Raw genomic sequence first — 27178 nt, 5'->3', positions numbered from 1 at the left:
ACTATCCTACCTACTCACACCTATTCCTTTTTATAATCTCTTGTCTGCAGGCTTGGTGTCTCCACTGACCTCTCTCTGACCCTGGCCACCATCTACAGCCCCCCCTGGCCAGGTCTCCCTCTTCCTCTCTGAATTAGCTGACTTTACCTATTCTCTCATACCTCCTCCTCAAGCTTCTCTTCCTTGGAGAGTTTAATATTTGACTCCCTTGATGCAGCCTCTGGGTCTTTCTGCCACCTCTGTAACTATCCATGTCCATTCTTCCCTCTGGTCCGACGCACTCTGCCGTACACACCTTGGATGCTCTCATCTCCTCTGACCTCCCCATTTCCAATCATCTCGTTACTACTCTCTCCTGGTCGGATCCTTCCCTCCTTTCATCTGGACCTTCATGGTCCTCTGGCAAAGCCTTCGGCCGCACTGCCAGCTTCCTTCTCCATCATTCGATTAATGAAGTGAGGGTCAGCTGCTGCTTTTGCCACCACGTTCACTCACCCTATTACTCTGTCTGCTGATTCTCAGTCCAACACAGTCCTCTCTAACCTTCAACCCTCCATTTCTAACACTCGGGATATCCTTGCCCCAGCCACGAGGATCTGCTTGAAACCTGCTTCCAAGGGCAACACTTGGTATGATTCCGATCTGGCGGCTCTGAAACGCAAGTGCAGAGTAGCTGAGCGGAAGTGGCAGGATTCGAGCACATCCTTTGACAAACTGGCCTGCCACCTCATCCAAAGGCAATACAGACTCATCATCTGCTCTGAAGAGGTCTTCTATCCAAGCCTGCATCTCTATGGCCACTAACAATACGGTGGAACTTTTCAAAATCTACAAGGAGCTCGCCAATCCTACCGGAGTCTACACCTCTACTCTTCCCTCCCTGGCACTCTGCACTTCTCTCAACTCTCACTTCATCTCCAAAAAAACTCAGGATATCCTCTCCTTACACACCCATACTTCACTTCCTCCTTCTTCCCCTTCTTCCAAGCCTTCCCTGGCCCCCTTTCCCCATTCCATTCCCTTTTTTTCTCCCCAAACACCTGATGAGGTTTCTAGACACGTCTGCACTATGAAAGTCTCTTCCAAACAGGTGCTCCCCTACTCTTCCAGAACTATCAAGGACAACATGGTCTTGCTTTCTGCAATCACTCCTTTGCCACTGGATGCTTCCCCTTACTCCTCAAGCACTCCCTTGTGAACCCTCTCCTCAAAATACCTTTGTCTGATCATTCCTGTCTGGCAAACTATCGGCTTATCTCCACTACCCACTTCTTGTGCAAACCCTTGGAGAAGCTGGCCATCTCCCAGCTTGTCCACCACACTGAATCTGTTGGTTGCCTCCACAACCACCAGTCTGGCTTTAGAGCTGCCAGAGGCACAGAAACTGCTCTCCTGAACTCCTGTGAAGACTTTCTCACTAATCTCGAGTCTAGCTCTCCTTCTGTCCTCATCCTTCTTGACCTCTCCTCTGCTTTTGACACTGTCAAACATGCCATAATGATTAAGAGGCTCTGTGACACCCTTGGCATCACGGACCTGGCTCTGGACTGGTTGACCTCCTTCCTCTCTGACGACCTTCCCAGTTTCAACTGGGCCCTTTCCTCCCCACCATCTCACTCTCCACCTTTGGTGTCCCTCAGGGCTCTATCCTCTCGCCCTGGCTTCTCAATATTTACCTGGCCCCAGTAGCCCACCTGATCTCCACCTTCTCCCCTCTTTCAGGCTACCCTCCTCTACCTCTTCTCCTTCCTCTCTCATTCCTGACTGCCTGTCTGTTATTCAGGCATTCTATACTATTAATGGCCCCTGCCCTAATGCCAATAAGACAGAAATCCTTCTCATTGGAACCCCTGCTCCCTCTTTCCCTCCTACACTCTGGCCATCTGCCTTGGGCCCCCTCAACTTCGCGTGAAGCAAAAAACCTAGGTATCCTCTTCGACTCCTCCCTCTCCTTCCCTCCTCACATCATGGACCTGTCCAAGAAGGCTGGACTACTGCAACATCCTCTTCCTCAATCTGCCTAACTCCTCTCTTCACCCCTTCAACTAATCCAAAATAGGACTGCAAGGCTTATCCTTGACCTCAAGCCAGGGACAGTATCTCTCCAACCCTTAAATATCTCCACTGGCTCCTGGTTGCTGCGAGGATGATTACATTTAAGAACCTCCGAATCATCCACAAGGCTTTCTGGGGCCTGCGACCACGCTATGTCGAACTCACTCCCCAAATACGTCCAAACTAGAACCCTTTGCTCGTCTAGCTCTAACTCTCTGCAAACCAGGTGTTTTTCTAAGCAGAGAGTGGGGGTGGATCCCTCTCCTCTGCAGGTGCCTCCCTTTGGAATGTCCTCCCTGCCCCTCTCAGACTTGCGCCAGATCGCCTTAAGTTCGGGCAACTTCCCAAGACTTCTCTTCCTCTTTCCTCTTCACCATCCCCTGCTAATGTCCCCTCTGCCTGAGACTGGTGGCCTGGTTCCTTCAGAGTCTTACATGGCACCAGGCCATTTACTGCCCAGTGTATCACTGCACTTGTTCTCCCTTGACCCCTTCCCACCCTCATCCTGGACTTGCCCACACGACCGCCCCGCCTACACTTGGCAGGTTGATTTCACCCCTTGGTGCCATCCGAACCGCTTATCACTTAGTTGTGGACCTCCCTTCACTCTCATTCTCCACTTCGCCATGTCCGCCTGGCCTCCCTGGCACTCTCCTTCTCAAGGGTGCTTCCTCCCAGTCCTAGCACTTCCCCACCTCCCCTCCCCCATGTAATTCTCATTACTACACTGGCACAATCTGAATGTTGCAAGGCCTATTAGGATTGCTATTTTTCTCCTACCTGTTCCCCCCCTCCTGCCTTGCTGTGCCTCGAAACACTAGTGTATAGGTGCATAGCAAATGAACAATAAATAGATAAAATAGGGGACACACATAAACAAGCCTAATGATACCGTTTTATAGTACTATGCATACTTTCATATTTAAAAGTGGAGCAATCAATGGGGTCTAGAGGGAAGGGGGGGCTGGAATAGGCTAGATGATTGGGGGGAAAAGCCCCTTCATTGGTGAAGAGGTGGAGCTTGAGCCGGGTCTTGAATCGTTCAGTAGTTGGGGCTTTCAGTGAAGCGGGAAAATAAGGAGAAAGAGCAGAAGTGGGAGGAGGCACAGTGGGATGGGGACTAAAAGACTGATCAGGTAGGGGGAATGTAGAATTCCAGAGTGTATTCCAAATAGAGGCGTCCAGCAAGGTGGGTGTGCAAGACTGTGCATAGATTTGTAGATGCTAGGTAGGAGTTTGAAGATTTTTCATAGAAAGCCATCCAGCATGGTGGCAGAGTGTGGAGGTAGGGTAGGAGTGAGGTGAGTTGCAGAGGATGCATGCAGTGAAATGCAGCACTTTGGCGAGGAAAGAGAAGAAGCAAAGGAGGAGACCAAGCTGTAGGCTTGAGCAATTGTCAAGTTTGCTGACCACAAGTGGAGTGACTAGTGTTTCTGCTGAGTGATGGATGAGGTGGGGCCAGATTTTCCACCCTGATATTTAGAAGGTTTGCTCTCGCAGCCTTGGCATTAGTAGGGATCAACTGTTGGAGTCTTAAGGTCGATGGTGAAGACTCAGCCAATAAACATGTGCAGCAAATCGGAATATCTGCCTTAGAGCATGTAAGTAAATTGCCTTTGACTACGCATTGGGAGAACCTTTCAGGCCAAACATTGATTAACTCCACAGCTTCTCATTTAAATGGTTACCTTCTCATTGGAAAAAAGAGAACATTCAAATATGTATTTATATCCTAGTAGGGCAAACCAATACGTGAACACATATAATGTAATTGATAGTAGTTACACATCCCCCGTTTTTAGCAGCCATGCGCATCGTCTACGCAATAATAAAGACAGCTCCAACTTTTTTTTTAACAGATGAACGCTGTGGGCATCACTGAGAATGTTAAAGGAGATCCACGGAAGTTTGAAATCTGGTACAGTGGCCGAGAAGAGGTTTATGTTGTGCAGGTTTGTAGTTGTGCATGTTTTCAGTTTCTTATACAGCTTAAGTATCCAATATCTGAAGGCAGGAGTTTGTACTAAGACCATCTATGGACCCAACACAAGCATCATCCTTGAGCTTGCTTTAGTCCAGAATTAGAGCCCTACTGCAACTGAATACTGATTTGAATAAAATATCCTTTGCAAATTCCTCGAAAAAAGCAGCATTCAAAGGAATGCAAATTTGAGGTTTTGTGTGTTTTATTTTAACCAGAACATCCCTTAACCTCAAGTTGATATTGAGAATTTGTATTATTTTTATTGACATTTAGTGTTTTTTTTTTAAAGGATATGATTTAATCAGGTAACCTGAGCAGCCTTGCCCTTTGTGCATAGTAAACCTGTTTCCTTTTCTACAGAGCCTTTCCTCTGAACCGTTGACCACCTCAGCCCATACAATTTCAGCATAGTCATGATCTAACTTCGTTATCTGGAATGCAACTTGTTGAATTTCTGTGAATGATAATCTTAACTTTATTCACTGATCTCTCCCTCACCCGACCCCTTTGCGAACTGGGCACTGTGTGCACTTCTATCCAAATTTTGCATGCAATTAGCATGCTACAAGAATCCAAATACATACATATATACAAATTCAAACTGCAGTGCTCAATGGGCCATGCCCAGCAGAAACTATCCCTGGTTATGGCCTTCAACCACAATCTCCGACGGGGTGGGGCACCAAATGTTACTCTAAGTTTGCCAGAGGATGCACATTTTGCTTAGCATTTCTCCCTGGCTTCATGATCCCAGAGCCCTTTGAAAGGGATAAAACAAAACCAAGAACTGTGGGGAGTAACAAAAATGGAGTGCGCCTAGCCTCCTGTAGTTGATCGGTGGTCAATCGCAGCAGAAGCAACAAACGAGGTTCCCCTAAGCCCCTTGGTAAAGTTATTAACAAGTAGGACAGTGTATGTTGCAAAACAGCGCAGAGGACTCTTCGGTCAATTATTCAGTGTTTGAAAGGTAGTCCAAATCTTAAAAGCATTAGAGAATAAAAATGTCATCCAAATAGGTTATTTGTGTTTTATTTATATTACAGCTGACACGTGTTTCGACCATTCGGTCGTCCTCAAGGCTCTAGTGATCATTCAAAATAATATCATTGTGAAACGAACATTGATTCCATACAGAAAAACATGATTAATAAAGAAAACACAGTATGTACAAAATGCCAGATCATAAAACAAAATACAAATTTGCATGCATTAGGTTGTATCAAAAACAGGCAGGACTGGCAGGAGCAGAAGGATGAGAACAAGAAATTGTTATAGTGAAATCACTATCAAATATAAGCTCTCTCAACTTTTATCACCATTGGTGTCTATATCACATCTAATGGAGTTGTTAGTCATCCAAAAAAATGGGCTCATGCTTATTGCCAAATGATATAAGAAATAGAGTCTACCAAAATAGGTAAGTTGTTCCCATACCATAGGTTAATGAGAATCCTGAAAGAGGTGCCAGATTCGGAGCCTACAGATCTAATGGATCCCTAAGAAATGTCCAAGAAAGGGTGATCTAGAACAGATAAAGGAGTGAGTCCCTGCCCGGATTTTTGAAATAGTCTCCAAGTAGATGCTAAGGTTGAGAGATAGCCCAAATACCCGGAGGAAAGTGAACATGCATGACCTAGTGATGCAATCTGTATTTAATGTATATATAAAAACTCACCGAGTTGGTCTGTGGTGATACCCTATAATAAATGAAGAAGAAAGGGAAAAGGATATAGTGCCTCCTGATTTGGGTAAAAGAAAAAGAATGTGGCTATAATGATTGAGATGGCAAAAAGTCTGCAAGAAACATGTTCTTACCCTGGCGTGGAAATTGGAGCAGCCCGTGTTCTGGGTGTGCTGCGTAGATACTTCTTAGAATGTAGGTCCAACCATATGATGGTTAAGAATAGCGACAGCCGGTATATAAACATGGAAATCAGAAACCAATCTATTGTATTGGTAGGGGCCCGCTAGAAAGCTAGTGGTGTCAGAATGTGACACGATTTTATGAGAAACTAAAGTTCCAAGTATTGGATGTAAGAAAATCTTACCTTAAAAGTTATGATTTAATATCAATAAATGTTCAGTAAAACTTCAGTTTGCACAAATTGTGAGTAGTCCAAGTTAGAAGGTCCTAATACCTGTGACACAAGGAGATAAGTGTGTCACTTAGGAAAAGTGCCTGAAATTAGTAGAAGAAAATTAGAGATTGCGCGCATGAAAAGTTCTTACCTAATACCGTGTTGGAGATGGGGTGAATCCCGTGTTCCTGGCTGTCGGCATAGTGCAGCGCTATGTTGGAATGTAATAAATATGGTAAACATTGCGTGCAACATCATACGCGACGTATGACGTCAAACGCATGTGTATTTGAAATGCATGACATGGAACATGGGATCCGACGTCACAAGCTCATGAAAGCTCAATAAGCGCGTCCGAAAAGTGTGTGGAAAAAATGATGACATACTAACCCAGGTCAAGAAAGCAATGATTACAATTGGGTCATGCCCTCAAATCATGATAATCCTATAAGCACGTGAAATCTTAATGTGTAATGACAGGTTGATTAACAAGTGAGCCAGTGTACAAAAACGGCCAGCCAGCACAGCCACACCGGCCGCATAGGCATGCTGTTACATGGATGGCTAAAGGATAATTATCAAATTTTGACAAAGCGAAATGGAAAAAGGGCTCCCCCATGATCCGAGGCACTGTAAGCCAATAGATGCAATATACATATTAAAGGGTATCAGGAACAATGTCCATGAGGGATATGCTAAATTTTTTGAGTTAAAAACAATTATGTAAGTATTGATATACAATGTTGCATATTTTAGGCTGCAAGGTGATTATACATGAAAAGGATTCAAATTTAACAGAAGACTGATAAGTATGTTAGTGAGAGATGCTCACAGGTCATACTAGACAGCTAAAAAATTGGGAACTTGTAAAAAAGAAGAAAAGAGATATATGTGGAAACTGGCATCCCCTTCATGATTCTCATCAAATCAACAATTACAAGAAATACGAATGGTCAGATAGTAATGCACCATAGTTTATAAAAAGAAATACATCTCGTGTTCTGAATTAAGTCCATGTTGGACACACCGTAAGTTACAGATGAGTTTGGCCTCCATTTGTCTAAGCTTGAGTATGAGATCTCCTCCTCTCTTTCCCAAGTAAGCCTTTTTTAGGCCAATGAATCTAATGTCATTCACATTATCCATCTGATGGCATTCTTGCCAATGGAGGGCCAATGGCAACTTATGGTCTTGTTTTTTGAGACTTGAAATGTGTTCTCTAATTCTAGTGCGGAGCTGCCTGATGGTACTTCCTACATATACCTTCAGACAGATGCACACATTGTTGCATAGACCACAAATTTGGTCCGACAATTAATGAAATCACTAATTATGGTTCTAATACCCAATTGGGTGGTGAATTCGCTACAATCTGGATGTGCAAACCTACACATAGTACAGGTGCCGCATTTGAAAAAACCTTTGGCTGGTGTCAACCAGTCTGTACCTTTGGGTTTGGAATCAGTAATAAATGAAGGACACAATTTGTTTTTAAGAGTTGGTGCTCTTGTGAAAACAAATGAAGGTTTGTCATTAAGAAAGGGCAAAATGTCACTATTGAGTCTCAATATTTCCCAATGCTTGTGTACAATTTTGTATAAATCATGTGCATCACTTGAGTATTGTGTGATAATATCTACACATTTCCTAGATGGTCTTGCTGGCCTGTCGATGTCTTTCGGTTTCAGCATGTCTAATCTAGATTTCTGTTCAATTTTGGTGCTGGCTTTGGATATGGTATTCTCTTGATAACCTCTTTCCCCGAATCTCTTGGCTAAGAGTTCACTCTCTTGCAAATACACAATATCATTACTACAGTTGCTGCGAGCCCGGAAATATTCCCCAGCCGGGATATTCTTGATGATCGTTTTGCGATGGCAACTGTCCGCTTACAATGTACTGTTAACCTCTGTGGGTTTGCGGAATGTTCTATTTTCTAATCTCCCCTGAGTAATGTAAATTATATCATTTGGCAATCGGCACGAACCCATTTTTTGGATGACTAACAACTCCATTAGATGTGATATAGACACCAATGGTGATCAATTGGAGAGATCTTATATTTGATAGTGGTTTGACTATAACAATTTCTTGTTCTCATCCTTCTGCTCCTGTCATTGCTGCCTGTTTTTGATCTGATCTTGGGTATCTTGGGTATGTACACCCTTATGTATGCAAATATGTATTTTGGTTAATGATCCGGCATTTTGTAAATACTGTGTTTTCTTTATTAATCATGTTTTTCTGTATATGACACTGTACATCACTTATGTCAACTATTATATGGAATCAAGGTTCTATTCACAATTATATTATTTTGAATGATCACTACAGCCTTGAGGACGACCGAATGGTCGAAACATGTGTCGGCTGTGATAAGAATAAAACACAAATCACCTATTTGGATGACCTTTTGATTTTCTAATATTTTTAAGATTTGGACTACCTTTCAAACACTGAACCCTTGCAAACCCAAGATGGCGCAACCTTTTCACTCTGGCATCCACTATTCACATCCCAGGTTCAGATTTGTATTTGAGTTCACAAATGGTTTAAAGAAATAGCTTCATTTTTTCAGCACTTTTCTTTTTATTATTAAATGGTAACTGGATTTTCATCAAAGCAACCATACATGTGAGACTAGACACACGTTTCTCATTAAAGTTTGGAGTCAGCCAATCCAGTATCTTTTGTCACGCTCTCCAGCAAAAATGATGTAGGAATAGAGTTGTATTGTTGGCATCCCCCTATCATTTTGTCCCTCTCCTTTTCGGTATAGATTTTTGGGGAAAAAGTAATAAGTCTCCCAAAATTCTATGAAAGTCCAACATAATAATAACTACAGAGTTACTGTCGCCAGCACTGAAGCCATGTTCAGCAGGCACGGCAGGGTGGGGTCATTGTGCCTAGAATATAATCAAAGGACCAGCAGGCACTCGGCATGTATTTGATTTTGGAGTTTTGTGACACATCACATACAAAACAGCATCACTTAAGTGTCCGTACACTTCGCCCTGGGCTTGGCCACTGGCTGCCTTCAGTGAGGACTGCAGTAAGGCTCAGTGGACCCAAGGTCTAACAGAAGACTGTGTCCCAAGCCGTGCAAGTAGGGCTATGCCTGAGCGACGGTTCCCGCTGGGCACTTCAGGTAGGGTTTCTCTGAGGGAAACATGGCAGTTAGGGGCATTAGGTACCTAGGACACGGTCCAAGGCCCCAACACTGTGTCCACTGAGCATGGATGCTGCGCTATGCTCGGATTGCACTACATGTACTGTCACTGTACCATGGCACAGATCACACTGGTCACGACCACAGGTGGGATCATTGTGCCCTGGCCTGAAATTCCTTGCCCTAGGCATTGCAGCTGGACTCATTGTGGCTGGGGTATGAGTGAAGGGCCTAATATGGTGCCCATATGGCACTACAGATAGGATCACTGGGCAAAGGTGTGCTGCAGGTGGACGTATTGTGCCAAGGAATGTTACATGTTTGAAGTGTGTAATGTAGAAAAAGTCCACATAAATAATGCTAATGTGCGTTATGTTTCTTCCATATGGCTGCAAATTAACTAACAGTAATTTAAAAATAGAAATTCTAGGAAAATGTGTCAGTTTAGGATTTCACTGTCAAAATGTAAACATAATGTAAGCACAGCCATAACTCACCCCCTGCATGCATTGGTCATCATGTCACGCATGTGATTACAGGTGAAATCACTGATCAGGTCACATCACATAAGACCTCTCTAATGATAACACTAAGTTGTAAAGCGAAAGAGAATGCAGGTAATTATTGATGTGGAAATATCTCTTGTAAATCCAGATGGAAGGGCCTCAGGGGCAACATGGGAAAGACCTCGTTTATGCACATACTTGCAGCCACACAAGGGTGCAAAACCTCAATGTCGCTGCCTGGGGATGGCATTGCACTATTTATGACTGAGCTACTAAGGTCTTGCATGATGAAGAGTTACAATTTTTCACAGAGTTAGGAGTTGACTACAGAACAGGTTTGTTTCATTGACAGAAGGCATGAATTTAAATCCTTAATCTCATAAAGGTCAAAGGAGGAATGGGCCATTGAGTGAATTATTGCAGAACCTCTAAGCAATCACTTGATTTGTCAATGGTGTTCATAAATGGCAGCTGCAATATTCTTTATTCTCAGAGTTGTGTCATCAGGGTTTCTTTCAGGAGACAGTCACAAAGGATATAGTTGGAATTTAACATAAGGGGATGTCATTGAAAAGTCACCTCTACCGTAGGATAGCATATACTAAAGCAAGATGGATGTCATGGCCTTTGTTAACTTTCCATTAGAAATGTAAATATTTGTTGACAACCTTTCATCCGCAGTGTGGCTTTCGTGCAGAATTAGATTGCAGGTGGAGGTATATTAACTGACCACCAGCAGCTTCACCAAAAGCGTCCCTTAGGTACCCATTGTGCATCTGGTATTCCCAGCCACATGTTTGAATACATGAAAATGTTTGCAATTTAAGAAATCCGCATTCCACTATTTTTCAGAGTCCGACAGTTGATCAGAAGATGGCCTGGTTAAATGAAATAAGAACCATTTTAACAAAGCAGCGAGAACTTATGAAAGGTATAGTTGGTTTAGTTTACAATGATAGAATACTGCATTTTATTAATTGCCATATGTGAAAGTTTAGAGAGCCTGTATTAAAATGTTAGCATAAAAATGGTACAGAATTAAGTGTTAGATCATTTAACAATGATCACATACTTTCAGAGAACCTTGCGTGAATTGTATTGACGCCATTTCACAAAACGTATAAAACCTTTATCTGATTCACAGTGGAGAAACATCAACAGAATCATTGTTCAGATCACACTCAGCTCTCACCACAACTAAATTCCAGGTGAGGTCGATTCAACTATTGATAAACATTTCATTGTGTGGGTTCAGCACTTGTAATGTAAACGTGTCCTCATAAGTGGCGCTACCCAGTGTAAGCCAAAGCATAGTGGAGGAGAGAGAGAGAGAGAGAGAGAGAGAGAGGGGGAGAGAGAGAGGGAGAGAGAGAGGGAGAGAGAGAGAGTTTTTTTTTACCATCACCACACATTCGTACCAATTAAGCATGAGTGGACCTTTGGGACATAGCTAGCCCCTGCCATTGGCCTTTTAGTCCTTGCAAGATCTTGTACTTAATGACAGCACTAGGACGTCCCCCAAACCACCATATTTCCCTCTGGTCATGTCTCTCTTCAGTTTTCCCACATGGCATGCGTTCCTCGCCACCTCCCTGCCCCCACTTTCCATCTTCTTCCCAACTCAGCCTACACATACCTAAGTGCTGCCTTGCCCGCTGTGGTCCTTGTGCCTTTGCTGGCTCCTTCTTCTCCCCCCTGGAGGCAACGGACCCCTCAGTAGGACTTGCATCATTTAAACATGATTTTAAACGCACTTGTTGGTGGCTTTAGACATAGAAACATGACTGCATAACAGCATCAGGCAGGGGATTAAAAAAATAAAAAGCACAATTATTGTAGCCCCACAGGAGCTTCTCTCTCCTGTGAATGGCCTGAATAATTTGCAGAGTTCCTTTTTTAGAAATCTGTCTTGTGCACACCGAAATATTTGTTTTCTATTTCAGTGCACAAAAGCTAAATTCAAGATAAAATGTTACTCTGTGCTTCAAAAATGATCTGCATTCTCCTGAAGATGGAATCATCCTCAGACCCATTAAATTAGGCACAGAAAAAAAGTATGTTTAACAGCACCCGCAGGTCCTTTATAATGGATTAAATTGGCTAAATCCCTGGACGAGCCTTCTCTCTATTGCAAGAGGCTCTGAATAGATATGAAAAGTCAGGAAAAATGTGTCCTGTGCAGATACAAATATTTGTCTATTTCTATAATCACGCAGCACATTTTTAAAATAAAATAAATATTGTTCACCACTGCTACATTTTGTGGGAGGTTCGTGAAGAAATGTATCCTCCTCCTGTACGGCTGGTTGTGTTTGTGTGACCTGCCCTAGCCTGTTAGACGTGAACATTAATATGTTTAGTACCAGAGAAGTCCTTTAAAGCAAATGAAAGAATTGGTCATTGATCTTTTTAATCCTTGCCTTCCCTGCAGAAGGCGCTAAACATTTTTACAAGTGTTGCTTAAACGTTGTTTTTAGTTTGGCTTCAATTTGTATGCACAGAGGAGTCGGAAGGAAAAATGGGGCAAAAAACCCTCTTTTTTGTTATAGGGGGACCTGACTCAGGAGGGTAAGGGAATACTAGAACAAAAGGAACATAGAGTCAAAGGCTACCTCTCTCCTTGACGCACAGGAGGTGCAAAGAACCTACAGAAGGCTAGGTGAAATTATAAACTAGCCATTTGATCACATAAACAAAAGTGGGAATGATACTGGTAAACAAAATGTATTCACATTATGGATACATCGTGTTATGTTACTTGCCATTTATATAGCGCTTTATATATCATTGGTATGACCTCAAAGCGCTAGTAGGTTGAACGCCCTCGCGAACCGTAGTTCAAGTCAGTAGAGAGAGAGATAGTGTCGTATGGTGCCTGGGTGCACCGGATATGTGTGCAGCTGGTGTAGTTGTCGGATGATAGCTGCTTCCTAGCAATAGGTGTGGTGCTGAAGATATCAGTTGGATGTGTGCAGTCTGGTGGGTGGACACCCAGACTGGGTTCTCGCCGCGTTAGGCCTGAGGGATGCCTATGTGAGTAGCTAGGTCGGAATGTGCTCAGCTAGCTGCATTTTATTAGGTTGATGAGGTGTTCATGGGGTCGTATTCGTATGTGAACGGCTAGGCTGAATTATTAGGGGTGCAGCTGTGTTCTAGTTGAATGATGGTGTGTAGTAGAGAGTAAGCATAGTGGTGTGATATGGTGGTTATCTGTAAAGCACCTGAGACCAGGTACATGAACAGGATGGTGGGGACATCCATAGCGACATACGGATATATAGGGACAGGGGTCGATGCAGGTATATAAGGGGATACAGATATATATGGGGATACAGATATATGGCATATATAGGGGATACCGATATAGGGCAGCAACACAGGGAACAGGTGCACAGTGATACAACGCGTGGGGCGAAATTCAACAGGTTTTTTCTTATTCTAATCTGCCTCCTTCATTCAGTCCACTCCGTCCATTTTGTATGCTTCGTCTACTCAATCCAATTCCATCTATGTTATCTACTCCACCTATTCTATTCACTTTATTAATTTGACCTATTCCATCCACTCTACCGATATCTATTCCGTTCACTTTGTCAATTCGTCAATTCCATCAGCACTAGCCGTTCCATCCATCCATCCATCCTATCCATTTCATCTATTTGGTCTAGTTCGTCAGCTCTATCTAGTTTATCCATTTGATCCAATTTGTTAATTCTATCCGATTTGCCCATTCTATCCAAATTATCATTCTGTTCTTTCTATTCCAGTTCATCTGTTCTATCCATTCCGTCTACTCCATCTGTTCCACCTATTCTATCAATTATATCCATTCCATTTTGTCAATCCATTCCCTCAGTTCATCCACTCCGTCCACTCCATCTGGTTCTGTCCACTCTATCCAATTCCATCCACTCTATCAAATTCCATCCACTCTATCCATTCTATCCACTCTATCCAATTCCATCCACTCTATCCACTCTATCCAGTTCCATCCACTCTATCCAGTTCTGTCCACTCTATCCTGTTCCATCCCCTCTATCCAGTTCCATCCCCTCTATCCAATTTCATCTACTCTATCCACTCAATCCAGTTCCATCCACTCTATCTAGTTCCATCCACTCTATCTAGTTCCATCCAATTCTAACCAGTTCCATCCACTTTATCCAGTTCCATCCACTCTGTCTAGTTCCATCCACTCTAACCAATTCCATCCACTCTTTCTAATTCCATCCACTCTATCCAATTCCCAAACTCTCATCCACTCTATCCAGTTCCATCCACTCTATCCAGTTCCATCCACTCTATCGAGTTTCATCCACTCTATTGAGTTCCATCCACTTGTATCCAGTTCCATCCACTCGTATCCAGTTCCATCCACTCTTATCCAGTTCCAGCCACTCTTATCCAGTTCCATCCACTCTTATCCAGTTCCATCCACTCTATCCAGTTCCCAAGCTATCCAGTTCCATCCACTCCATTCCGTTCCATCCACTCCATCCCGTTCCATCCACTCTATCCCGTTCCATCCACTCTATCCCGTTCCATCCACTCTATCCAGTTCCATCCACTCTATCCAGTTCCATCCACTCTATCCAGTTTCATCAACACTATCCAGTTTCATCCACTCTGTCAAGTTCTATTCATTCCACCCAGTTCTCTTTACTCTATCTAGTTCAATCAATGTCACCCAATTCCATCCACTTCATCCATTCAGTCACTCTATCCACTTCATCCACTCCGTTCGTTTCATCCAGTTCCATCCAGTACCACCCATTTCCATCCAATCGTCCAGTTCCATTCAGGTCATCCAATTCGATCCACTCCATCCACTCTGTCACTCTATTCACTTCATTTCATCCGCTCCATCCATTCCATCTGTTTCATCTACTTTCCTCGTTTCATCGCTCTATCCGTTCAATGTCCACTCTATCAGTTTCCATGTCCATTCTATCCATTCCATGTCTTCTCTACCCGTTCCATGTCCACTCTACCAGTTCCATGTCCACTCTATCCATTCCATCCACTCTATCCGTTCCATCTGCTCTATCTGTTCCATCCGTTCCATCTATTCTATCTGTTCTATCCACTCTATCCGTTCCATCCACTCTATCCAGTTCCATCTACTCTATCCAATTCCATACACTCATTCTCGTTCCATCCACTCTATCCAGTTCCATCTACTCTATCCAGTTCCATCCACTCTATCCAGTTCCATCCACTCTATCCAGTTCCATCACTCTCATCCACTCTATCCAGTTTTGTCCACTCTATCCAGTTTTGTCCACTCTTTCCAGTTCCATCCACTCTGTCCAGTTCCATCCACTCTGTCCAGTTCCATCCACTCTGTCCAGTTCCATCAACTCTATCCAGTTCTATCCATTCTGACCAGTTCCATCCACTCTGTCAAGTTCCATCCGTCCCACCCAGTTCTATCTACTCTATCCAGTTTCATCAACATCATCCATTCGCTCACTTTATCCACTACGTTTGTTTCATCCAGTACCACCCATTTCCAACCATTGGTCTAGTTCCATCCATGTCATCCAGTTCCACTCAGGTCATACAATTCGATCCACTCCATCCACTCTGTCACTGTATTCACTTCATTTCATCAGCTCCATCCGTTCCATCTGTTTCATCTACTTTCTTTGTTTCATCCACTCCATCTGTTCCATGTCCACTCTCAGTTCCTTGTCCATTCTACCTATTCCATGTTCACTCTACCTGTTCCGTGTCCACTTAACCTGTTCTATGTCCACTCTACCTGTTCCATCCACTCTATCTATTCCACCCGCTCGCTCCATCTGCTCTATTCATTCTATCCTTTCTATTCGTTCTATCCATTCTATCCATTGATCCACTCTTTTTTCGTTCCATCCACTCTAACCGTTCCATTCAGCCAATCCGTTCCATCCACTCAAACCGTTCCATCCACTCTATCCATTCCATCTACTCTATCCATTGCATCCGTTCTGCCGGTTCCATATGTTCTGTCTGTTCCATAGGTTCTGTCCGTTCCATCCACTCCATCTGTCTCGTCTACTTTATCCGTTCCATCCATTCTTTCCGTTCCATCTATTCCATTCGTTCCATCCACTCTGTCTGTTCCATCCAATCTGTCCGTTCCATCCACTTGGTCTGTTCTATCCATTCAGTTTGTTCCATCTGCTATGTCTGTTCCAACTACTCTTTCAGTTCCATCCACTCTGTTCATACTATCAACTCTATCTGTTCAATCCACTCTATTTGCTCCATCTATTCTGTTTGCTCCTTCTACTCTATCTGTTACAACCGTTCTATCCGATCCATCCGTTCTATTAATTTGATCCGTTCGATTTATTTCATCCGTTCAATCTGTTCCATTCAGTCTATCCATTCCATCGATTCCAGCCACTCCATCCACTTCATCCGGTTGCATTCGCTCCGTCCAGTTCCTGTAGATTTTATCCACTCCATGTAATCCATCGACTCCGTTCATTACGTCTGTTCCATCTGCTCCACGCACTCTATTCATTCTATTCGCTCCACCGGCTTCATCTGTTCCACCTACTCCATCCATTCCATCCACCTCGTCCATTCATTCCATTCGATCCACTCCACACACTCAATTCAATTCCAGCCAATTCCATCCACTCTGTCCATTTTCATCCACTCTATGCGTTTTCATCCATTCATTCGATCCGCTGCATATACTCCATGCACTTTATCTAATTCTGTCTACACCATGCATTCCGTCACACCATCCAATTATATCCATTCATCGAGTTACATTTGGTCCATCTACTCCATTTACTCCTTCACTCCCTCCACTCCATCAACTCCGTAATTCTGTCTACTCTGTCCGTCCACCCACTCCATCTACTCCATCCATCCACTTGATCTACTTTATCCATTCCATCTATTCTATCTATTCCTTCCGTTCTATCCTATCCTGTGGGTAGGATCGGAGGTTTTGAACACCAGGTAGAATAGTCTCATTGTGTGTTTCTTCATTGGGTTCGTGGGATTCTGACATATCTTTAGGGTGGTCATTGCTGTTATGGGAATAGCCATGTTTTTAGTAGTTTGCGGATTGACAAATAGTCTTTGGTGCGTCGGATGTGAGGTGGAAGCGAGTTCCATAAAGTGGGGGCCAAGGCTGAGAACGATGATCCTCCGATCCTGACTGAGTTGGTGGTTGGGATCCCTAAAAGGAGGGCAGTGCTTGATCTTAGGGTGCGGGCTGGGAGGTAAGGTTTTAGTTTGTCTTGCAGGTATAGGGGGCCGGTCTTGTGCACTGCACGGTGAGTGATGCACAGGGTATTGAAAGTGGCTCTTCGTCCAACTGGGAGCCAGTGAAGTGTTCTGAGAGCTGGAGAGGTGTGGTCTCTTGGGCCCAGTGCTAGTAGCATTTTGGCTGCAACGTTTTGCGTTCTAAGGTGGTATGCCCTGACTCCGAGGTAAAGGGAGTTAGCATAGTCCAGCCTTGACATTACAATAGACATAACAGAGGCAAATCTGTTCGGAAAGGAGAGGTAGGGAAACTGCGTCTAAGTATTTTGAGATGGCAATGATAAGACTTAGATACGTTATTGATTTGATGAGCGAGGGATAGGTCAGAGTCCAGGGTGCATCCAAGGTTCCAAGGTTTTTTACTGTGGCAGAGGGGGTGGGAGAAGCTCAGTGTAGACGCATACCATGATTTCGGTTTTAGTGGGGTTTAGGAGGAGGTGGTTTGCAGTCATCCAACGGTCAATCTCAAGGAGGCATGCTGAGAGTTGGAGTCTGAGTTGAGGAGTTTCAGGATGATTTGTGTATCATCGACGTAGTTGTAGCACAGGATGTTTTGCGGGCGGATGATTCCAGGGAGGTGGACATATAGAGGTTGAATAGGAGGGCTGATAGGCATGCTCCTTGCGGTACTCCTGTATTGCTCCTTGCGGTACTCCAGTATTGACTGGGCGAGCAGCAGAGGCAAAGGTGGAGAGGAGGGTTATTTGTTTCCTGTTGTTGAGGAAGGAGCGATCCATTTAAGAGAGGTTCCACGGATTCCTAGGGAATGGAGGTGGTCAAGTAGGATTGAGTGGTTAATTATGTTGAAAGCGGCAGAGAGGTCTTAAAAAATGAAGACCAAAAAATAGTAGGCATACATTGCGCAGAAAAAACCTGTTGTCCTTGTTTGGATGTAGAAGCGCCCATATTGGTAGAGTCAGAATCGCTTCTGTTCGAGCTGTTTGAAAAAGTAACATATTTTTATGGGAAGCAGCGTTGATTGTATCTGCCGGTGGGTGGGTTCAGGTTTTGTTGGTTGTAGAACCCTGGGACCAGGTATGGATAGGTCCTCTCTTCCTTATAGTTTTTGATGTCATTTTTTTGTTTCCATAGTTTTTTGTCTATTTTTTGCTAACAGCACCCTACAGCATCCTGAAGACAGTTCGGAGCATCGTGCATCCTCTGTCACTTTGAGAACTTGATGCAAAATCCATTTCCGAACCAGAAACACTAATGGTTGGTGTTGACAGCAGATATGTACTGCTAATGTATTGGCAGTACATGAATGATCACCTTCTGTGCTACTAACCACACCATATACAGAATTGTATGCCTTCTTTTGCGCAATGTATGCCTACAATGTTTTGGTCTTTTTTTTTTAAGATGTATCCATAAAGTGAATACATTTTGTTTTACCAGTATCATTCCCACTTTTGTTTATGTGATCAAATGGCTAGTTTATAATTTCACCTAGCCTTCTGTAGGTTCTTTGCACCTCCTGTGCATCAAAGAGAGAGGTAGCCTTTGACTCTTGTTCCTTTTGTTCTAGTATGCATAGAGGAGTCTCCAGTACAGAAGACCCTAGCCTTCTCTGAAAACCCTATCCCGCTCTACTCTAGAAGCAGGTCGAGATGAAGGCTGTGCATTCGAAGTCTTGGGGGAAGAACGATTCTTGCTTCTCTTAAATCTAGGCATTTTTCCAGGTTAAAGTGTTAACCCCTTTACAGGTTGAATCTTGGAACGAGTGCTGTTTAACCTGATAACGCCTGTAATACGAGTGCTAATTCAATGGATTGTCTTTCTCCCGTATATTCCTCAACTGATAGATATACTCATCCAGCTCTGCTGCTTGCAAAAATCTTCGACACGAGCAGTAGTGGACCTCGACTCGGCCGTCGATCCATCTTGCTCGGTGTTCAATCATTGGCTCAGGACGTGACTCATTTCCTATGTCCGTGCGCTCCACATGCTGCTCTGAGGAACACAGTATTAGTGAGTCTTTAACTCTTTTTTGACGTAATTTCGTCAGATTTGTTTTATCACGTCTGCAAGATGTTCCCGCCTTTGTTTTGGGTTTTAAAAGTTGCGCTGACTGCCACTCTAAAATGTCGGTGACCGAACCACACAACATGTGTGTGGTGCCTCGGCACGGGTCACGACACTGAGGGATGTGCTTCTTGTGCTAAAATGAATCCAAAATCGATGTGTGAGCGAGCAGCCAAACTCACGTTGGACTGACCGCCATCGAAAATATCCTGCGCGGTCGACAGTCTGGTTATATGAGGTCGAGACTGAGGGGCCTACACCCGTAAAAAGCAAAAAGAAAAAAACATCTGCATAAGACCAAGGAGCGGTCTCACTCAAGGAGCCACTCTTTCTCGTCGTCTCATAAGAAAGAAAGGCACCACTGGCACCGAAGAGATTCTGACTCTTCATCAGAAAGAGATAAGCCATCGGCTGGGCCGCCCACTTGGCAAGAGTGGGATAAGTTTAAAAGTCAAATGCTAGCGATTTTTGAGAAACATGTACTCCTGACCCCACGCAGGCCTTGTTGCAGATGCCATTGCTGTCAGGAAAGTCTTTGGGATAGACACTGAGAAAGGCACTTAAACCCTCGATGCTAGGTCCTTCCCATAAGACGCAGGGTTCGGGCATCTTCGATGTCTCCTCGGTGCTCAAGCCCTGTTCGACGCCGACAGTCATTCCATCGACATTGAGGGATAAGCCCTCGGCACTGACAATCAGCGACTGATCTTTGTCCCGCTCTTCCAGACCAATTTATTTGGTTCCATGGTGTCCATCTTCGGCGCTGATGGTGGAGAGGACCAAGGTGACATCGATCCTGTGTATACAGGGACGGGCCTCAACTAATTTGATGCCCAAGCAGATCTCCAACAAGAGCTTCACAACGCCAGCAGGCTGAAAACATCCGCAGATGTGAAACTACAGCAAAGCCAGCCTTACACCCACACCCATGCCCAATTTCAGTCATTCATGGATAGGGTGGTCGATACCTTAGGGCTGAATGCTGCAGCAGTGACAGCACAAAGAATATGAATTGACAGACATTCTGGACGAGGGCCCAGTTACTGAGAGACATATGCCACTGAAATCAGAGATAGCCAATCCAAAAGCCTCCTTGTGGTAGCATCCCTGCTCCATTCCTCCGGTCAGCTCCACTATGACTAGGAAGTACAGTCCAGCAGGTCTTGCTGTGCAGGCAGCCAGTTAACACCAGGGCGGCTTCCTCTACCTTGAATCTCCCTCCTGACAGGAAAGGGAAGAGGATTGATGCAATGGCGAAGAAAGTATTCACTAATGGCAGCATGGCTTTGAAAGCCACTAACATGGCCTGTCGATTTGTCAAATATTCTCTCGGTCTCTGGAAGGCAGTTGAACAGGTAGCTCAATACATCCCTGAGGGGGAGATGCGACACGGTTTCGCACAGCTAATGGAAGATGGGAAGAAGGTGGCCAGGCAGTCACTGCAAATGGGCCTGGACATGGCCGACTGCGTGGGCAGTTCAATGGGATCGGCTGTAGCATTGAGGAGATAAGCCTACCTATAATCTTCAAGCTTTTTGCCAAATGTCCAGAACATATTGCTGGACATGCCCTTCGAGGACGTGTTCCTGTTCGTCCAGAAGGCCAACGAAAATCTAATGCGTCCAAGATAGCTGCAAAATCGCTGGCCTAGCTGTGCAGCAGGCCAAAGTCTGCCTTCCGTTTTACATCTAGAGGCAGGGACTACAGGCGTCATGTGCCTTACGGCCTTACGGCAGGAAGGTGCAGCTCCCACAGGCCAGGCTGGGGCAGAAGCATTTCTCTACTCCGTAAGGGGCAGGTGGGCTCCAAAGGCCAGCAGGCACTGCCGGGAGCAGATATGCCTTCTAGCCGCTTTGATTTCCCCCTCCCACGGCTTACTGGTTGGTGGACGGCTGTCAGAGTACTGGCGCCAATGACTGGAGATTACCTCCGACACCTGGCACCGGGAGCTCGTGCGGTTGGGGCTATTGTCTGCCTTTCTTAAGGAGACCACCGGACAGAACCCCACTCCTCCAAGCCAACCGGGACAGGAACTCCAGGAAGAACAACACGCCCTGTTGTTGAAGGGTGTTGTGGAAGAGGTACCTCCCGAGCAGAGAGGATCGGGCTGGTATTCCGGTACTTCCTGGTACCCAAGAAGAGAGGAGGTCTCCGTCCCATTTTGGACTTCAGGGCCTTGAGCAAGTTCTTGAGAAAATACAAATTCAAGATGGTGACGTTGGGAGAGATTCTCCATGCTCTCCGATTGCAGGACTGGCTAGTATCAGTAGATCTGCAGGATGCTTATTTACATGTGCCGATACATCACAAGCACAGGACGTTCCTGAGGTTCCTAATAGGGGATAAGCACTATCAGTTCAAGGTGCTTCCCTTTGGGTTGACCTCCTCTCCAAGGGTCCTCATCAAGCTCATGGCAGTAGTCGCAGCTGACCTCAGGAGATCCAGTGTCCATGTATTCCCATACCTGGACTACTGGTTGATCCGAGGAATGTCGGCAGAGTAGATTTTGTCCCACCTAGAGGGCACCTGCTCTCTACTCCACAGGCTGGGCTTCACCCTGAGTTTGAAGAAGTACCATGTGATGCCGGTCCAGAGGCTCCATTCATCGGGACAGTCCTAGACACCTGGGTAGGGAAGGCTTTCCCTCCCGAGGAGAGAGTCAACAGCATTGTGCAGATAGTGAACCTGTTCCGAAACCACGCCACCTTACAAGCAGCTTCCTTCCTCTGCCTCTTATGCCTCATGGCGTCCTGTATTTTTCTAGTGCCAGAGGCCAGGCTGCGCATGAGATTACTACAGTGGCTCCTATGGGGTCACTGGTCCCAGTACCTCAGAACCCAGATTCTCTCAGGGTGTCCAGGTCAGTGGTCGACGACATTGGTTGTTGGACCAATAACAGCAATCTCATGCTCATGGCGGGGCAACCCTTGTGGCCCCTGTGTACTCATGCCTGAGTGGTCACGGATGCGTCTCTGAAGGGTTGGGGTGCTCACTGCGAGGGCTTGCAGGTGAGCAGCCTTTGGTCAGCAATGGAAGCCAGGTGGCATATCAACAGGCTGGAGTTGCGAGCCATCAGGTTGGCCCTGAGGGCGTTCACCCCACCTCTGAAGGGGAAGCATGTCCTGATTCAGATGGACAATACAGTGGCCATTCACTGCCTGAACAAGCAAGGTGGCATGTGCTCCCTCCCCCTTTGCAGAGAGGCGATGCAGCTGTGGTTCTGGCTATTGGAGAACCGGATCTTGGTCTTGGCAGTTCATCTGGCGGAGACAGAGAACAGTTTGGCAGATGCTCTGAGCAGGGAGAGCATGGTCTCACACAAGTGGGAAGTGTGCCAGGAAGTCCTAGACAAGGTCTTCTCCCATTGAGGTACCCCTTTATTGGACCAGTTTGCCACAGAGTCCAACGGGTAGTGCAGACAGTTTCTCTCGAGGGAATTCCCAGTGAACGGTGCGTTAGGGGATGCATTTCTTGTGGATTAGACCTTCCCTCGCCACTACACCTTCCCTCTGATTCCCGCCATCACCAGGGTTCTCGGGAGGTAATTTAGGCAGTAATTTTGCGGTAAACTAGCCTTACGTTTAGAGTGGGTTTGGTATCACTTTATTTTAATGACCATATCTTATTAGCTTATTTTGGCGGTAATTTTAGTGGAGCATGTTTTTTTTTTAATACTATAACCCCATCATAAAACAAACCTTTCCTTTCTATTAGAATGCCTTCTAGTCGCCTGTAGAGAGCCCCAGACTTCTAACACTCCAAAGAACCCAATGAATTTATTCAAGGCGCCATCTATAGTTTGTGGCTGGCATTACTGGCTTATGTACAACCAGTAAACTATATGCCAGATTAGGCATTACTGGTTTATGTACATCCAGTTACCTATGTGCCAGATTAGGCACCCCTTCCCATCAGCATGCAAGGAAAGACTCACTCATTACATTGCACACACATCCTTTACCTTGTAGATATTTACTACTGACTTTCTCTTATTTGTTATTTCAATTACAGTGGTAGATTGGTAAATGCACTACTGCACTGATATAAACCTCCCCTCTGTACTTCACTTATATAAATAATTCACAGATGCATGAAGGACACTAAAGTCTGAGTTGTTTTTATATACATTTTGTATTACATGCCATTTACAAGCCATCAAATCTTACCACGTTATTTACAGCATCATCTACAAAATAAAAGAACAAAACAGAACAAGCAGGTATTTTGAAAACATTAATTAATGTTCCCACACTTTGAATATAGAGAGAGAAAAATAAACAAACAATGATTTCTAACTTCTCTGCAGTACCAATGCATTCTAGCAACACACGCGCACCATACTTTTTTTTCCTCACTTGGCACAAATCTCTTACCAAGGCCAGTAATCTTTGAAGTCCCTGCACGACCTTGCTGTGTTTCGCAGTCCCACTCTCAGTGCGAAATTCCTCCGTACATGTGTGTGGGGAGCGCCAACTGATTAGATCCAAAGTCAGCGCTCGACCCTCTGAAAACCCCGTCTATCTGTCTCCTGAACCCAGCACCAACTGCTAACTCTCCTCACTTTTCTTCTTCAGGAAAACTCTGATTCAGCCCTTTGTTGACGTGGCTTGTCTGCCTGCAATTTCTACCAATCAGAATAAAAAGAATGTGCCCTGTGTCAGCCTTTGTTTTCAATATAATGAAGACTTGATTTCAGAGCTACTGTTTCCTTTTGCTTCCTGCATATTTCTGTTCTCTACAAGCTGAATAAAATGCTAGTGTGCATTACTCATGGAAAAAATGAATTTTAAATAGTGCATCCAACACATGGATTTTACCTCATTGTGCATATAAGACTGCATTATCATGTTAGAAATTAGCACTTTAGTAAGGTTAGTAATGTTAATCAGTTATGTATTCTAATGTAGTCTTCACACATGAAGCATCCAATATACATTGTGCACCTCATCATTTTAACCGGGCAGCACACTATGTTTTTCTATGTGTGCCCTGAATGCCTGGAGTTTCAAACTGGGCCTGGCTGTGTACTTTGTATGCTAGCAATAGCGCTATATATTACATACTGGCAAAAATGCTATATACTATTTGCTGGCAATAAAACCCCATATATACCCTTACAGCAGGCCTTCAGGTTACCAAAGTCAAAGGATATTTGGCGGCCTTATCTGTGTTCAAGCGGTGCCCGGATCCCGGTCATGGCCCAATTCCGGTCATGGCCCAATTCCTGAAAGGCCTTGTGAATATGTTTCTGCTGACTCCCTTTGTTGTTCCGGACTGTGATTTAAATCTGGTTATGACTTTCTTGATGGCGGCTCCCTTTAAGCCCATGCACTGCTGTTTCTTGCGGCTGCTCACTCTGAAGACAGCCTTCCCAGTTGCGATTACATCCGTAAGGCGTGTCAGCGAATTGCAGGCCCCTTGTTGTAGACCCCGTTCTTACGATTCTTTTGGGAAAAGGTCTTGCTGAAAGTAAGGCAGGGGTTTCTGCCAAAGGTGGTATCTGAATTTCACCTTTCACATGCCATAGACCTACAATTTATTTACCCTCTGCTGCACCCTTCTAGGGAAGAGTAGCGCTTCCATCGGTTCGACCCCAAAAGGGCCTTGAATTTTTACGTTGCAAGGACTTCAGAATTTTCATAAATCTGGTCAGCTATTTGTGGCCTACTCTCTAGCCCAGAAAGGCCTGGCTGTAACGAAGAAGATGCTATTCCGGTGGATTATCTGGGAACTACCTCCTGGCATCAGTGCACATTCGACCAGAGAGGTCTCCTCAGTGCCAACGATCGAGCACCGAGCAAGATGGATCGGCCGCTGAGTAGAGGTTCACTATGCCTCCTGTCAAAGTTTCCCGAGCAGCATAGCTGGATGAGGATATCTATGAGATGAGGAATCTGCGGGAGAAGATTCCATAGAAAGAACATTATGGTAAGTCATTTTTCCCTCTAAAGACATCTCTCTCTGCCAAGTCATTTTCAAGTAAAACCTAGCCCTGGACAATTTCTTGGATACTGACGAGGAGAACTAACATTCTGTCAGCAATCAAAAGGGAGATATCCAAAACAGGAAATGTCTTGATGGGCCACTAGATAACTTAGTCGATTTTATTGGATTACTGAGCAGAACATCTGGGCCAAAGAAAGGACTATCTACAACAGTGATACTGGCAACCTTGGCCCTAATACACCCACTCTAATGGAATGTAAGTACTGTTTAGTATTGGGAGGAATCACAAATTCCTTATTCGAACTTGATTCCCCAACTAAAATAGAAGCTGACGACATTTCACAGATGCCTACATAGTGTGGTCAGAATCAGGAGACCGACAAATTGGCATTTTGAATGATGTGTTTCTTTATTTGAGCACCACAACAACCTATCTTCCCCTATGTTCCTTGGACCTATCCTTAAGGAAAGGAAGAAGTCTAAAAGAGTGCTCGGCAGGATTTCCTACAAAAATTACCCCAGTCAACCAGCCAGAAACCAAGTCTTTGCTGATTCCTGCCCCTTCTACTATAAATAGAAAACAATGTAACTTAAGCAAAGGTTATATAAGGACCTTTTGCCCAATGATAGATTGGTGGCTGGTTTCTAACCTCACCATTAAGTTTCTTTATTGAAAAGGGAGGCTTCAGGCTTCAGGCTTCAGCCCACCTTGGATCTTGGTTACTCTTATCCCGCTTTGGGACCTGTCTGCTCTCTCAAGTTGGGTTGCTCTCACCTCAATCTCACCCTGCCTTGAGGTCATTTTTGTTTTGACTCCACTTTGCCTTTGCTTCGTTCTCACTCTGCATTGGAGTCGATCTGTTCTCACCCTGCTGTGTGGTCTACCTTGATCTTTCCGCTATTCTCCTGACTTCCTTGGGCGACCAGGTACCTTCTGATTTCAGACAGTGCTCCTACGGTAGGGAGTTTTGGTGTGTTGATGCGGTGTACTCCAGTCAGCTTCCTCCGCATCTAGTGGAACTGGCACTCCCCTTGCTGTCTCCCTGCTGGTATTTGGTGGCAGCTGCACATCTCAACGTAACTTGGTGCTTGCGCCATCCTCCACTGATTCTCCTCTACCAACTCTCTCTTGACTGCGCCTCAGCCGGTTAGCTGAGCACTTCATGTGCTCCATCATGGATTCGAAGCGCCACATGGGGTGCATTCTCACCTTTCTCGGCTACACCTCCCAGGGGGAGGTTCTCTGTGTAGCTATGCAGGCTTCTCTCTTGTCTCTTTCACCAGTGATGATGGGATCTCCTCCTTTCATGCAACAAGGGTGAGGGCTTTTCTCCCGTTCTCCAGTCCAGGTTGAAGACCGTGCCTGAATAGGGTCAGAAACCATACTAGACATTGTTATATGAAATGGTAAGTCATTATACAAGTCAATTGCCATGTAACCAAACAAAAGAAATATTGGATTCTTCAGGCCAGGGAGGATAACACATTTCCCTATTTAGGGGCTGCCTGTCCTCTAAGCGGGGGGTCACCCCAGTGGGATCTTGCTTGCTTAGGACAGGCTCACCTCCCTAGTCACAAATGAGTGATGTATTTAATGCTTTTGACACCAAGGGGAAAGCATTTTGATGGGGACTCCATTGATACCCAAAACAAAATACCCTAAATACCCTAAACCCTCTTTTAGCTGTTTCCACTGCCTGTTTTACTGATTGTAATCTGATGGGTCCTATTTCTAGAACTCCTCAGCAACGAATTACCAATATGCTCCCAAAGGAGCCCTAAATTCCTCCGGGTGCACCATATACCATGTTTTCTCTAATCAAGTATCCTGGCAAAGCTGAGAGGACACCACCGAACAGTGGCAGTCTTTCTCACTTTCAAAGGGTACCATTCTGCCATACCCCAGGTGTGTTCCTATTGGTAAGCCGCGGGTAAAATCCTTTTCAGAATTTTGAAGCTATGCAATGTTTTATGTCAAGAGAGAATTTTAAATAGATCAATCCATTTGTAGGCTTGGCTCTGCCGATCACTGAGTTTTAGGCCACAGTACTGTAGCTATAGCCAAATAAAACAATTATTACTAAGTTAAAGTCAGACCAAAAATCACAGTGGAGGAACCCTGCTAAAATCTGCAGGAAACTAC

The 27178-nt window shown here is 44.7% G+C and overlaps 1 protein-coding gene across 3 annotated transcripts in view; it reads left to right on the top strand.

Annotated features, from left to right (window-relative positions):
• The window catches only part of MCF2 (MCF.2 cell line derived transforming sequence), a 1935885-nt gene that overhangs the window by 1592072 nt on the left and 316635 nt on the right, over window positions 1–27178 (top strand). For all 3 annotated transcript variants that reach the window (XM_069612795.1, XM_069612794.1, XM_069612796.1), the window contains 3 exons: window positions 3915–4007; window positions 10645–10723; window positions 10937–11000. In XM_069612795.1, coding sequence (XP_069468896.1) covers window positions 3915–4007; window positions 10645–10723; window positions 10937–11000 — 236 coding nt within the window. The remainder of the gene's footprint in view (window positions 1–3914; window positions 4008–10644; window positions 10724–10936; window positions 11001–27178) is intronic.

The sequence above is a fragment of the Ambystoma mexicanum genome, chromosome 5p (assembly GCF_040938575.1).
Source record: "Ambystoma mexicanum isolate Mex_15411 chromosome 5p, UKY_AmexF1_1, whole genome shotgun sequence".
Lineage (NCBI taxonomy): Eukaryota > Metazoa > Chordata > Amphibia > Caudata > Ambystomatidae > Ambystoma > Ambystoma mexicanum.
This window is presented reverse-complemented; position numbering and strand designations above follow the sequence as displayed.